Below are 12,074 nucleotides of genomic sequence, written 5' to 3'. Positions count from 1 at the left end.
GCCAAGCCTGGTAACTTCATTTTCATCCCCAGGACCCACATGGTGGATCGAAGGACTCCTATAAACTGTTCTCTGTTTCCACACACTTGGACCTACTCACACACCCACATCACAAATGAATGAGTAAGTGTTAAAAAGCTTAATGTCAAATAAACTTTGAAATAACTAATAAAAGCTAAATGGTAAAATAGCTTAGTGGTTAAAGGTGCCTGTCACCAAGCACAATTGACACGAGTTGAATACCCACAACCTGTAGTGGGAGAATACACACACAAATAACTACATGTATATATACATATACGTGTGTGTGTGTGTGTGTGTGTGTGTGTGTGTGTGTGTGTGTATCTGTGTGTGTGTGTGTAAACTACACAACACTGGTCAAAGAGCTTCAAAGGATCCCACTGCTTAAAAAGAAGTTACCTCTCCCATAAGTCACTTAGTGCGCTGCAATCCTTTCCTTCCTTCTCCACAGCACTTCCATCCTGCTGAGGCTTTAATTCTGGTGTCTGGCTAAAATTCTGAACGGGGTCCATTGCCTAAGCAAATGCGCAAAAGAGTAAAGACAACACCTTAAACCCATTCACATGTCAGGAGAACGTAATGCTCGGAGACGTGCTGTTGGTTCTTTATATCAAAATCAGGAGAGAATATGAGTCCCTGAGATGTCCCCGCTCACAGCAAAACCTTCTCACGGGTCAGAGGACACTGACTAGGATGACTGTGGCCTTCTAACTGGTAAAGCCAGGCTCCCGATGCTGACTCTGCTTCAGACCTTATGGCTCAGTCAAAAGCAACAGCCCTGAAAACGGGCATTGGTCATTCCTTCCCAACACCTGCTGCCTGGCACTCTGCACTGCGCCATATAGTAAATGCCAGTTTCTCTACCTTCAACAATTTTACAAATTCGGTTCCCAAGGGAGACAAGACACATTCTACTGAGAAGGCAAATGACCCCGTTCATCACAGCAACATGGGGTTCCATGGGAAGACCACGGTTAGCTTCATCCAACCTCAACAGCAGCAGACACATTTTGTTTTCAGAATTTGTGTGGGGCAACTGTTGGTACTCTCGGAAGATTGCTAAGCACACTGAAGTTGCGACTGGCATCATTCTAACTCTGAGGAGTGGCCTTCCTTGTATTTTGTAAAGTAGGAAATCTTAGTTGATGAAAACAATCAGATAATTAAGCCAGCCCTCATGAGAACTGGATACACTTAACCTTCTACATTGAGTTTATTTTTGAAATATATCACCCACATTTAACACCTTTTCAGTTGACAGCTGGTTCTCTGGTGTCTCAATTGGTGCCTCGTGGTGGGCATCCCTGCTGCCGTTCTCAGTTGTGGTCAAGGCACCCCTAGGAAGGAATCGTGATTGCATATTAAAATAGAGTGGGGGGGGCAATATGGACCTTAGAAAGCATGAAGTATATTTAATGTCATTTGATTGTGCAAAGGCTTCTTCTGGCTTTGCTCAGAGGCATCACTCTTCTTATAAGGTACGAACCTCTCCTTCAGCGCGCCTGCCTGGGAGGACTGCAGGGTGGCGTGAATCTCGGAAGCACTCTTCACAAGTCTCTCTATCTTTTTTTCGTAATCTCCAAGTGCTCTCCTTAGTTCCTGTTGACTCTCTGGTGAAGTCAGCTCTTCGCACAGCACCCTCAAGACACCCATGTGGTGTTCTAGCTGGCACACAACACTTTCCGGAGAAAAGCAAGCCTACCGGAGAGAAGAAAGCACAATCTGGACTTCAGCTGAGGATCAGAAACTCCAGGGGTGTGTGTGTGTGTGTGTGTGTGTGTGTGTGTCTGTGTCTGTGTCTGTGTCTTGTGTATGTGTGTGACTCTGACAGTGTGCTCTGAGTTGAGTATAGTGAGATGGGAGTCAATCCTAAGAGTCCCAGTTCAGTAACTGACATGAAAATTAATGGTCTGTAACATTATGATGCCATGAGCACACCTCCACCTTCGCACTTCACAGAGGGAGCCGTCTGAGCTGGATGTGAGAGGGACCAGTAGCTCTAAGGGTGACTGGAGGACTGGCTTAGATTCTCTTCCTGTGGATATAGTCAAACACCCTGATGAGAGGAACTCGGGGAGGAAGGGTTTAGTTCATTTCGGGGTTCCAAGCACAGTCTGTCACAGCAGGAAAGTCAGGAAGGAGGAGCTGGAAGCAGGTGCTCACAGGGCTCCCACAATCAGGAAACAGAAGGATGGGTGCAAGCTAGCACTCAGCTCACTCCCTTCACTTAATAGTCTGGGATCCCCTGCGAGTCAAGATGACCCCCGACGGACATGCCCAGAAACCCATCTCCCAGCTAACTCGGCTTCTGTCAAGGTGACAATCAACACAAAGCCATCACAGAGAAGTCATATCCACCAGTGACGGAAGATGACAGGTAGTAAATGTTCTCAGAGCACAGGCCCACTGCTGCCATTAGAGTCCTCAGCCTAAGAGAGAGACACGTCCTGGAGCCTTCTAAAGAGATTGGGGCTGTCCTTGGAGAGGAGCGAGATCTACCACTGAGGCTCAATAAAATGGGATCTGTGCTTCGCAGGCTAGTTTTAGGGACTGGGGACATCGCTGCATTGGCAGAGTGACCGTCTTATGTGCATAATGCCTCTGATTTCAATCGCCAGCACTGTCCCCAACCCCAAAACAGTAAACTGTTATGGTGAAAGATGATGAAGCCATTTTCTTCCTAACAAAATAAGGGAGGGGCAACATGATGGATGGAAGAGAAGTGGCTGGACTAACAGAACTAAGCTGCTCAGTAGCTGAGGCTACAGTGAAGTGCGGGTGTGTGAGTGGTGTGTGTGTGTGTATGTGTGTGTGTGTGTGTGTGTGTGTGTGTGTGTGAAGATTGCTGAGACAGCAAAGCCAAAGCCATTCATAACCAAGATGCAAGGAGAGGAGGGAGCAAAGTTTGAGAGGTGAGGTTACTGGTTCCATTCTAGAAGAACCTGAGGCCCCTGAAGGACATTTGTGATGCCTACCAATCAGGGGAAGCCTGCTAGGGAGAAACATAGGCACATAAACAGATGCATACTTCAGATGGATGGATGAAAGTAGTGAAAAATATAGACGATCCCTTCCAAAAACTGAAACATTCAGGAAAAGAGGAAAATGGGGAAATTGTAAATATAGTAAAATTATAGCTCCCTTTCAACCTATGTATGTATATGTCATGTTACATAATCATCATATATAGGTTTCTATACATCTGTGCATGGAAGAATAACACTGTGAGAGTCACAGAGGTTGACAGTTAAAAAGAAAAGAGGACTCAGCACTATGGGCAATCCAATCAGAGAGGCTGGAGACTAAAACATGATCATCAGCATGGCCCCCAAGTTCCTCTAGGACTCAATGGTTTATTTTCACCAAGCTCTACTTTCAAGGACCCCATTCCTGACAAAAACCGTCTGTACTACAGCAATGGTTGAGACAGTTATGACCAGCTTCAGGGACAGAGGGTCCCCAGCCATCATGAATGACAGATGAGACAAGAACGGTGGCTGGGGTTCCTCACTTCAAATGGGTAAAAACCACACAGTCAGGTTAGAGCCCAGACCACACACTCATTGGTCCACGGAAATGAGCAGGCTAAAATGATCTCCACAGCACAGCCACTCCTAGGCCATGAACCTACACCGTGGCTACCCAGCGACCACGATAGACAGCAATGGGCATGAGGCGACTTTACCTCGTGCTCCTGGATGAGGCCCCTGGTCTTCCCTCGGCGGAGAAGCTTCTTCTCTTTATTTATTTGCTTTTCAAGTCTTGCAATATTGTCTCTAAGCTTTCCTTCTTTCATGGCTATCTTCAGTTGTTGTTTATACAAAGAAATTTCATGATGGAGAGGCTGCAAACAACAAAGGAGTGTTTTAATCCTCAGAAGACAACAAACTGAACTCTCTTTCTAGTTACAACAAATGGCCATAGAAACAAAAGGAAACAAAGCTTGCCCAACGTGCTCATTCATCCATCACCCCAGATCCATAACCCTATTTTTTTTTCTTTGTAACAACTAAAAATGTTTAAACTGTGAAAGATGCTGTTGGGGAAATAAGAGATGCTACAGACTTGGGGGAAATACATTTAAAAGACATATCTGAGGATAAGGAGACATAACAGACAGATGTACATGTCCTGGACGGGGTCCTGAAGAGGACAGAAAGCATTGAATCTGAGGAAGCTCAGGCTTTAGTGAATAGGTCACCTTCTTCTGGCTCACTCGCTGGGACAAAGAAATCCCTACACTAGAACTCTCTAAACTATTTCTACCATGACTCCTTGAAGTGAAAACTGCTCTAAACTAGAAGCCTGTCTAAAAAAAAATACCTTATTGGTGACACACACCTTTAGTGCCAGCACTCAGAAAACAGAGGCAGAAAGATCTCTGCAAGTTCAAGGCTTGCCTGGTCTACAGAGTGAATGCCAGGCCAGCCAAGGCTACAAACCAAAAATAAATTTTCAGGAAAAATCATTAAAAGAGGTTTATTCAGTTACATAGACATTCCATGATCCAGAACCCACTCCTTGCTGGGGATACTAAAATCCAAGTCCCTTATGATTAAGCGGCATAGTATTTGCATATTACCTCACAACCTCTATTAAACTGCAAGTCATCTCTAGATTACATATAATTTAACATAATATAAATGCTATACAAACAGCTGCTATGCTGTGTTGTTTAGTGAATTACTCATGAATGGGGGGAAAGGCTGTGCACATTCAGGCTCTCCTCTTCTTCCTCCAGTTGCCCTCAGGTCTATAAAGCTTTATCCCTGGTTGAGGCAGGCACCAGTTAAGGCTGAGCCTGGGAACCGGCACCTCTAACTACATCATGGAGTAGACAGAGGAAGACTGGAATGGCTCCAAGGACTGCAGGCCCAGCACTGGAGCCACAAGCCCAAGGTCCATGCTGCCCTCACCTCCCACTTGGCACATGCGACTCGACACTGCTCTTCTAGGCGCAACTTCGCATCACTTGGAGCATGATGCTTCAGCTCTTCAACAGCTTGTAGATACTTGGCCAGACTGTTGGTATGAAAAATCTCCAATGCTTCCTGAAAAAAAAAAAAATCATGAAAACCTGGTCATATTGCCAGATTCTTTGAGCTAATTCGGTCCATCTTTCACAGGGAAAACCAGAAGGGAAGGTGACCGTGACAATCCGGAATTTTATTTTGGTAAGTTGAAGCTGATGGCCTATCTCCGTACCTTGAGTTCTTTCAAAAAGATTACAAAGTATGTTTTATTAAAAGGTCTTTACCTATTTGACATTCTAAATTATACAAAAAAATTAGCACACAATGAAGCAAAAATTTCACGCAGGATTTATGTGGCAAATATTTAATACTGTGCATGAGCAATGCTAGGTAGCCAGGAGGCACCATTACTTCACCTCACCATCAATTCAAAGTCTTGCCCAAGGCCAGTCCACAGACAGGCGGCCTCATGCCAGGGAAAGAGCTGCAATAAATAGGCTTGCTGGACCTGCATCTGCTCCTCCTCTAGGGCCACGCTTTCTGAGAGCAGAAACTGGCCTAGGTAATGACAGTTGATGATAGAACAAAAAAATACATAGGGAAGCTTATGAGAAGGGCTGAAAATCTACCAGAGGAGGAAGGGTGGATTCTGGAGAAGATAATGACACAGGGTAGAGACTTGTTCATTCACACAGCACACATTTATTAAGCACCTACTGCAGACACAACCCTGGGGCCCTTCTCTACACAGCTTCTTTGATAACGGCTATATTTGTGAGCTGAAAATTGCAGTCATGTTGGTGTGAATTTCCACTATCTCACACCACTGCGGACAAGGGTGTCAGGGTAGGACACAGCCGGGCATGGACTTACTTAGATGATGAAAATATATCTTCACTAAACAGTCTCTAAAACAGAGAACCTGTGGTCTCAAATTCCAAGAGGAAGACGCCAGGGAGAAGGAAATGGGACGAAAGCTGATGCTCTTTGCTCACCTAGGACCCTCAACTGTTGTTTTTTTTTTTTTCATTAATTTTTAAAATTTATGCATAAGTGTATCTGTCTTTCTGTCTGCATGTAATCATATGCATGCAGGAGCCTGTGGAGGACAGAAGAGGGCATCAGATCCCTTGAGACTTGAATTACAAGCAATTGTGAGATGCCCAATGTAAGTCCTAGGGACCAATCCCAGGTCCTCTGCAAAAACAGGTATGCTTAACCATGGAGCCACCTCCCCAGCCAATTTCATTTCTTCTTTGTAAGACCACATACAGACACTTCCAGCATCCAGTTCAGCAAATGATTGATGATTGATTCACTTCTTGATTCTTCTGAAGTAGAATCTCAGCTAGCGCTAGCGAAGGCCAGCCTCAAGCTGCAGTAGTGAAAGATGACTGGGAACTCCTGATTCTTCTGCCTCAGCTTCCTGAGTCCTGAGATTCTAGGAGTGCACCCCTGGCATGTTGTCCAGGCTTACACACACACACACACACACACACACACACATACACTCACACATACACACACACACACTCACACATACACACACATACATACACACACACACACATACACACACACATACATACTCACACATACATACATTCACACATATATACATACACACACTCAAACACACATACATACTCACAAACACACACATACATACACACACACAAACATACACATACAGTCACACACATACATACACACTATCACACACACGTACACACTATCACACACATACCCACTCACACATACACTCTTACACACGTACATACACACACTCACACACAAACACTCACAGACATACATACACACACTCACACATACATACACACACAAACACATACACAATCACATGTAGAGGGGAGGGACTAGTTCAGAAAAGGAAAATATCAAAGGAAGTGGGAAGGGGTAGAGGAAAATATTTACATGTATAAAACTGTCACAATGAAACTGTCACAATGAAACCTACTATTATGTATAATATAGATACACACACACCACACACACACACACACACACACACCTAGTAAAAACCCACAGCAACCAAAACACTGCAAACTCTCTATACAAAGCAACACTATTGGGTCTTTACGTCTATGAGAAACTTCTCAAAGGATTTTAAGAATAGTATTCTTTTACATTCACAGATTTTTAAACTAACGAAGTGCCTCTATGCACCTTGTAAAAAAAATCATTTAAAACCTCAGCAAACCTGGTACCTGGGCTATACTGAATTAATACGCTAATTTTCAAGTAAAAAACAAAACAAAACGAAACAAAAAGAAAGCCAGAGGAACAAAATTCTTCTCAATCTTGAAGTCAGCTGTGTTGTTTGTACTGTTCTCCACTTTAGTATTTATTTTAATACTCTCATGGGAACAGTATCTGGTACGGGGAACACTTTGCAAGTTACAGAAACTCCGTATGTAATTCTGCAAAGGAAACACCCCATCCGCACATCAGGCTCCATGAGTAGCGGACGATAACTGTTCCCCGAGTGAACAAACTCCCCACCTTGTACTTTGAAATGAGTCCACCAGGGTGCTCCCTCCGCTCAAGCAACTGCTGGGCTCTGGTGACGTAGCAGACAAGGCTCCTCTCTGCCTCTTCCACTTTCTGCCTCACGTCTTGTTCTGGTGACTCATCAGCTAAGTTCTTCCGAACAGCACACAGTTCTACCATGGCAATCTGCAAAGGAGGGGAAAAAGACTTCCAATGCCTTTTATTCTAATAGCAGTTTGTATTTTACAATTAGGCATAGAAATATATAATTGAAAACATTTCTATTTTCCAACACGCTCTAAATTATAAAGAAATAAAATATAATGTAAAATTAATATTTTACAAAATATTTCCAAGATTTGGGCCAGACCCTCCTCTTGGCCTGCCCATCAACCACTTAGTTCTAAGCAATCAATTCATTAAATAAAGAGCATTAAGCTGGAGACCTGGACTCCCTCCTTAGCGTCTTGAATCTTTGCCTGAAGCCCAGCTCTGAGGACATTTTGGGAGGACCCCAGGTCCGAAGCACTTTGAACATCCATCTGTAGAGTATCTTCGGTTCTGGCCAGAAGTTCCTCGTACATAGAGCCTTTAGCAATCAGATGCTACAAAAACAAATTGGAGATCACAGTAAATATTCAGCTTCAAGGCACATGCTAACCTTATACCAGGAACCAGAAAAAAATGGTAACTGTTCATCCAGAATGAGGCAAACTTGTATAAAAAAAAAAACAAACAAACAAACAAAACACACACACACACATTTTGAGGGCTGGCATGCAGCTCTTTAGGCATAGAGCTTGCTTCCCAAGCAGAGTTTCATCAACATCACAATGAAATCAGGTGGGCACAGAGCACAGCTGTAATCCCAACACTAGGGCGGTGGGGAGGGGGGAAGGTCACCATCATCCTTGCCTCACAGCAAGTTTGAGGCCAATCTGGAATTCAAGTGACAGTGCCTCAAAATATAAATAAGTAAGGGATGGAGAAATGGCCCAGAGGTAAAGAGCATTTGCTGCCCTTCCAGAAGACCTGAGTTTGGTTCCCAACACCCACAATACTGGCTAAATACTGCCTGTAACTCCAGCTTCAGAGAGTCACACCTCGTCTGTCATCACAGGTGTGTGCTCAAACACACACACACACATGCACGAGCACCCTCATGCACACATATGCTGACACAGGATCACACACACACAAACACCTTACCAGGTATAGTGGTGCACACATTTAACTCCAGCATTTGGGAAACAGAGGCAGGCAGATCTCTGTGAGTTTGAGACCAGGCTGATTTACATAGTAAATTCTAGGATAGCCAGGGCCACACAGAAAAACCCTGCCTTAAAAAATTAATTAATTAATTAATTAATTAATTAATTAATTAATTAAATTAAAAAGTGAATAAATAAATCTTTAAGAAAACTAATATTTGGATTCCAGTTCGGCTCAGTGTTTAGCTGTGGGTGTCTGTTTCTGTTTCCATCAGCTATTAGATGAATGCTCTATGATGGTGTCATCAAGATGCAGAGAGGGAGGATAAGACCAGGTTACAGAAACCCACAGAGACAGCTGACCTGAATAAGGAGAAGCTAATGGGCCCCCAGACTGTTAGCTGGGAATCCAGCATGGGATTGACTCAGATCCCCTGAAAATGGGTCTCAGTTAGAAGGCCTGGGCAGTCTAAGGAACCTCAGACAGTGGAACCAGGATGTATCCCTGGTGCACAAAAGGACTTTGGGAGCACGTTCCCCATGGAGGGACACTCCCTTAGCCTAGAGACAGGAGGGAGGGCCTAGTCCCTACTCCAAATGACTTGACAGATTTTGTTGACCCCTCCTGGAAGGCATCAACCTCCCTGTTGAGTAGGGGGAGAATGGGATGGAGGCTGGTTAGGGGGCTTGGGGAGGTGGGAGGGAGGAAGGGGGAACTGGGATCAATATGTAAAATAAGAAAAATAAATTTTAAAAAACTAATATTTAAAAATTTAAAGAAGTTAAACACTTCAAATAGCATATTAATACAATCAAATTCTGACAAGACCTTTTATAGAATACTCTGTATAAACATTTCAATAAAATGAAAACTAGGACTAATATAATGCCAATAAAAAGAATAAACTGGAAGAGTAACAACTTTCAAAATTAAAATTGCTCAGTCAAACTTGAAGGGAAGACAATTCATGAAAGAAAATGACTACTGAAAATAAGCTTTCAAAAACTACATTTTATACAACAAACAAAAGTAAATTCCAGATGGACCAGAAAGCAGTATGTAAAATATAAAGCGTCAATGAAGAATGAATACTCCAAGAAAAATCGAGCTGCTGCCTGGATGTAGTCTTTTTTTTTTTTTTTTTTTTTTCCCCTTTTAGGAATAGAAGTAGGGAAAGACATGACTATAGGAATGCATGTGCTTTCTCTGCAAAACAAGCTACTAGCAGGTCAATAATTTACTAAAAATATTTGCCACAGGAATGAAAATGGGTCAGAGTTCAAAGAGCTTATGTAATTCATTAAGAAAATCCCAGGATGCCCAGTCTGTGGCTGCCATCCCAGCCAATCAGAAAGCTGAGACAGAAGGTCACCAAGTCAAGTCCTGCCTGGGTTAGAGGATGACTTCAAGGCCAGTTCGTAAGACAAACTTAGTGAGACCCTTTTTTTAATTTTTAATTTTTTTATTTTTTTCATTTTTTGAGACAGGGTTTCTATGTGCTTTTGGAAGTTGTCCTGGAACTAGCTCTTATACAGCAGGCTGGCCTCGAACTCAAAAAGATCCACCTGTCTCTGCCTCCCAAGTGCTGGGATTAAAGGCGTGTGCCACCACCACCCTGCTTGAGACCCTTTCTTAATGTAAAAAATACAAAAAGGTATTTCAATGGTAGCTGCCTGCCTAGCATGTTCCAGGCCCTGGGTTCAATCCCCAGTAAAACACATGCATACACATGAGCACACATATACACCACACACACACACAGAGATACACACATACACAGACACACATGTAACACACATACACAAAACACATACACACAAACTCCCTCCCCTGCCCCCTAAAAATGAAAAGTTACATTCCAAAGAAAACTCTGAAACAAAAGACCATATACCCACAGAATTACATGTCTAATAAGTAGATGAAGGATAACTCTTATATGTAAATAATGATGTTCTAGCTTTCAATATAGAATAAAAAGATAATTGTGCCTCAAGAAGAGGCTGGGAATAGTAAAACAGACGTCATTCTGGGGCATCAAGCATGCTCGGGGCCTCTTTACTGGGTTTCAATGTAGTAGGATGGTGGTAGTTTTATTTTTATGAAATTAGAACATTCCCCTTTAATTTTGACCTTTTTTTTCCTTTTTAATTATAAAAATGTAATAAATGAGACCATATACTAGAAAAGTAGTGTGTGAAGGAAAAGCCAGTTTCTCCAGCCTGCCTACTGGCTGTCATTTAATCACCCACTAGAACATTGACTTTTAAAGTATTTATGTGTCTGTGCCAGAAACTGAGTACAGTGCAGGGTCAAGACACAAAAAGTAAGTTATTTGTCCCTTCTTACAGATATTGTTCTGTGGATATGAAAGTATAAACTATGAAAGCACAAGTCAGTTTTTAAAATGGAAGCAGATCACACACATTGTCATCTAGAGGCCTTCCTACTGTTTAAATGCATCTCTGGCCAGGCTTGGTGGGGTACACCTATGACCCTAGCACTTAGGAGGTGTGCTCAGAAGGCCAGCATTTGAGGCCAGTCTGGCCCACATGAATTTCTGTTCCCCCAACTCCCAAAACTACATCATAAAGAAGTAAAAAATAGACAGTAGAGGTGCATGCCTTTAGTCCCAGCACTTGGGAGGCAGAGGCAGGTGGATCTCAATGAGTTTGAGGCCAGTCTGGTCTACAAAATGAGTTCCAGGACAGCCAGGACTATCACACAGAGAACCTCTATCTCAGGGGGGAGGGGGGGAAGTCAATAAAAAACTAAAATATGTATGATCTATTATTGTGATCCAACAGAGATTATTTATCTCTGTAATAACTGGAGTGATTAAAACATGATTATGTTCTTACTGTGTACAACAAGGATCGTTGCTGTTCTTTTATTTTTAAGCTGTAAAATAATTTGAAATGGAAAAGAGAAAACTCAAACTCTAGGGCCTGCAAGATGGCTTGGCAGGTAAGGGTGCTTGCCACCATGTCTAACTATCTGAGTTTAGTCCCTGGGGCCCACATGGTTTAAGAAGAGAACCAACTTCTGCAGCTATCCCCTGAGCTTTACGCATGTGGCATGTCCCCCCACACAGAGCAAACAAGTGTAACTTTTTTAAAAAAAACATTAAAGTTAGGCTTTAAAAAGAATCTGTTTAATAGTGGACACCTATTTCATTTCCTTCACAAAAACAAGTTGTAGATGATCTAAATTTTTTAAATGAAATTAGAAAAAAAAGCAGATAAATAAAGTTCTTTTAATGCTATTTTGTAAGAATACCTTTTAAACTATTAAAGTTACCACTGTCAAAAACAATGAAAATATTGCATGCTGAACTACAGACCTTTCCAGCAAGGAAGG

General features: G+C 42.6%; 1 protein-coding gene across 1 annotated transcript in view; it reads right to left on the bottom strand.

The window, feature by feature from the left end:
- The window catches only part of Syne2 (spectrin repeat containing nuclear envelope protein 2), a 255,798-nt gene that overhangs the window by 182,256 nt on the left and 61,468 nt on the right, over window positions 1-12,074 (bottom strand). The window contains exons 19-25 of the mRNA XM_051196009.1: window positions 7,952-8,110; window positions 7,518-7,691; window positions 4,938-5,072; window positions 3,707-3,865; window positions 1,508-1,719; window positions 1,259-1,358; window positions 421-536 (exon numbers count right to left, since the gene is read on the bottom strand). Of these exons, the coding sequence (XP_051051966.1) occupies window positions 421-536; window positions 1,259-1,358; window positions 1,508-1,719; window positions 3,707-3,865; window positions 4,938-5,072; window positions 7,518-7,691; window positions 7,952-8,110 (1,055 nt within the window). The remainder of the gene's footprint in view (window positions 1-420; window positions 537-1,258; window positions 1,359-1,507; window positions 1,720-3,706; window positions 3,866-4,937; window positions 5,073-7,517; window positions 7,692-7,951; window positions 8,111-12,074) is intronic.

Source organism: Phodopus roborovskii, unplaced genomic scaffold (genome assembly GCF_943737965.1).
Source record: "Phodopus roborovskii unplaced genomic scaffold, PHOROB, whole genome shotgun sequence".
NCBI classification, from domain to species: domain Eukaryota; kingdom Metazoa; phylum Chordata; class Mammalia; order Rodentia; family Cricetidae; genus Phodopus; species Phodopus roborovskii.
This window is presented reverse-complemented; position numbering and strand designations above follow the sequence as displayed.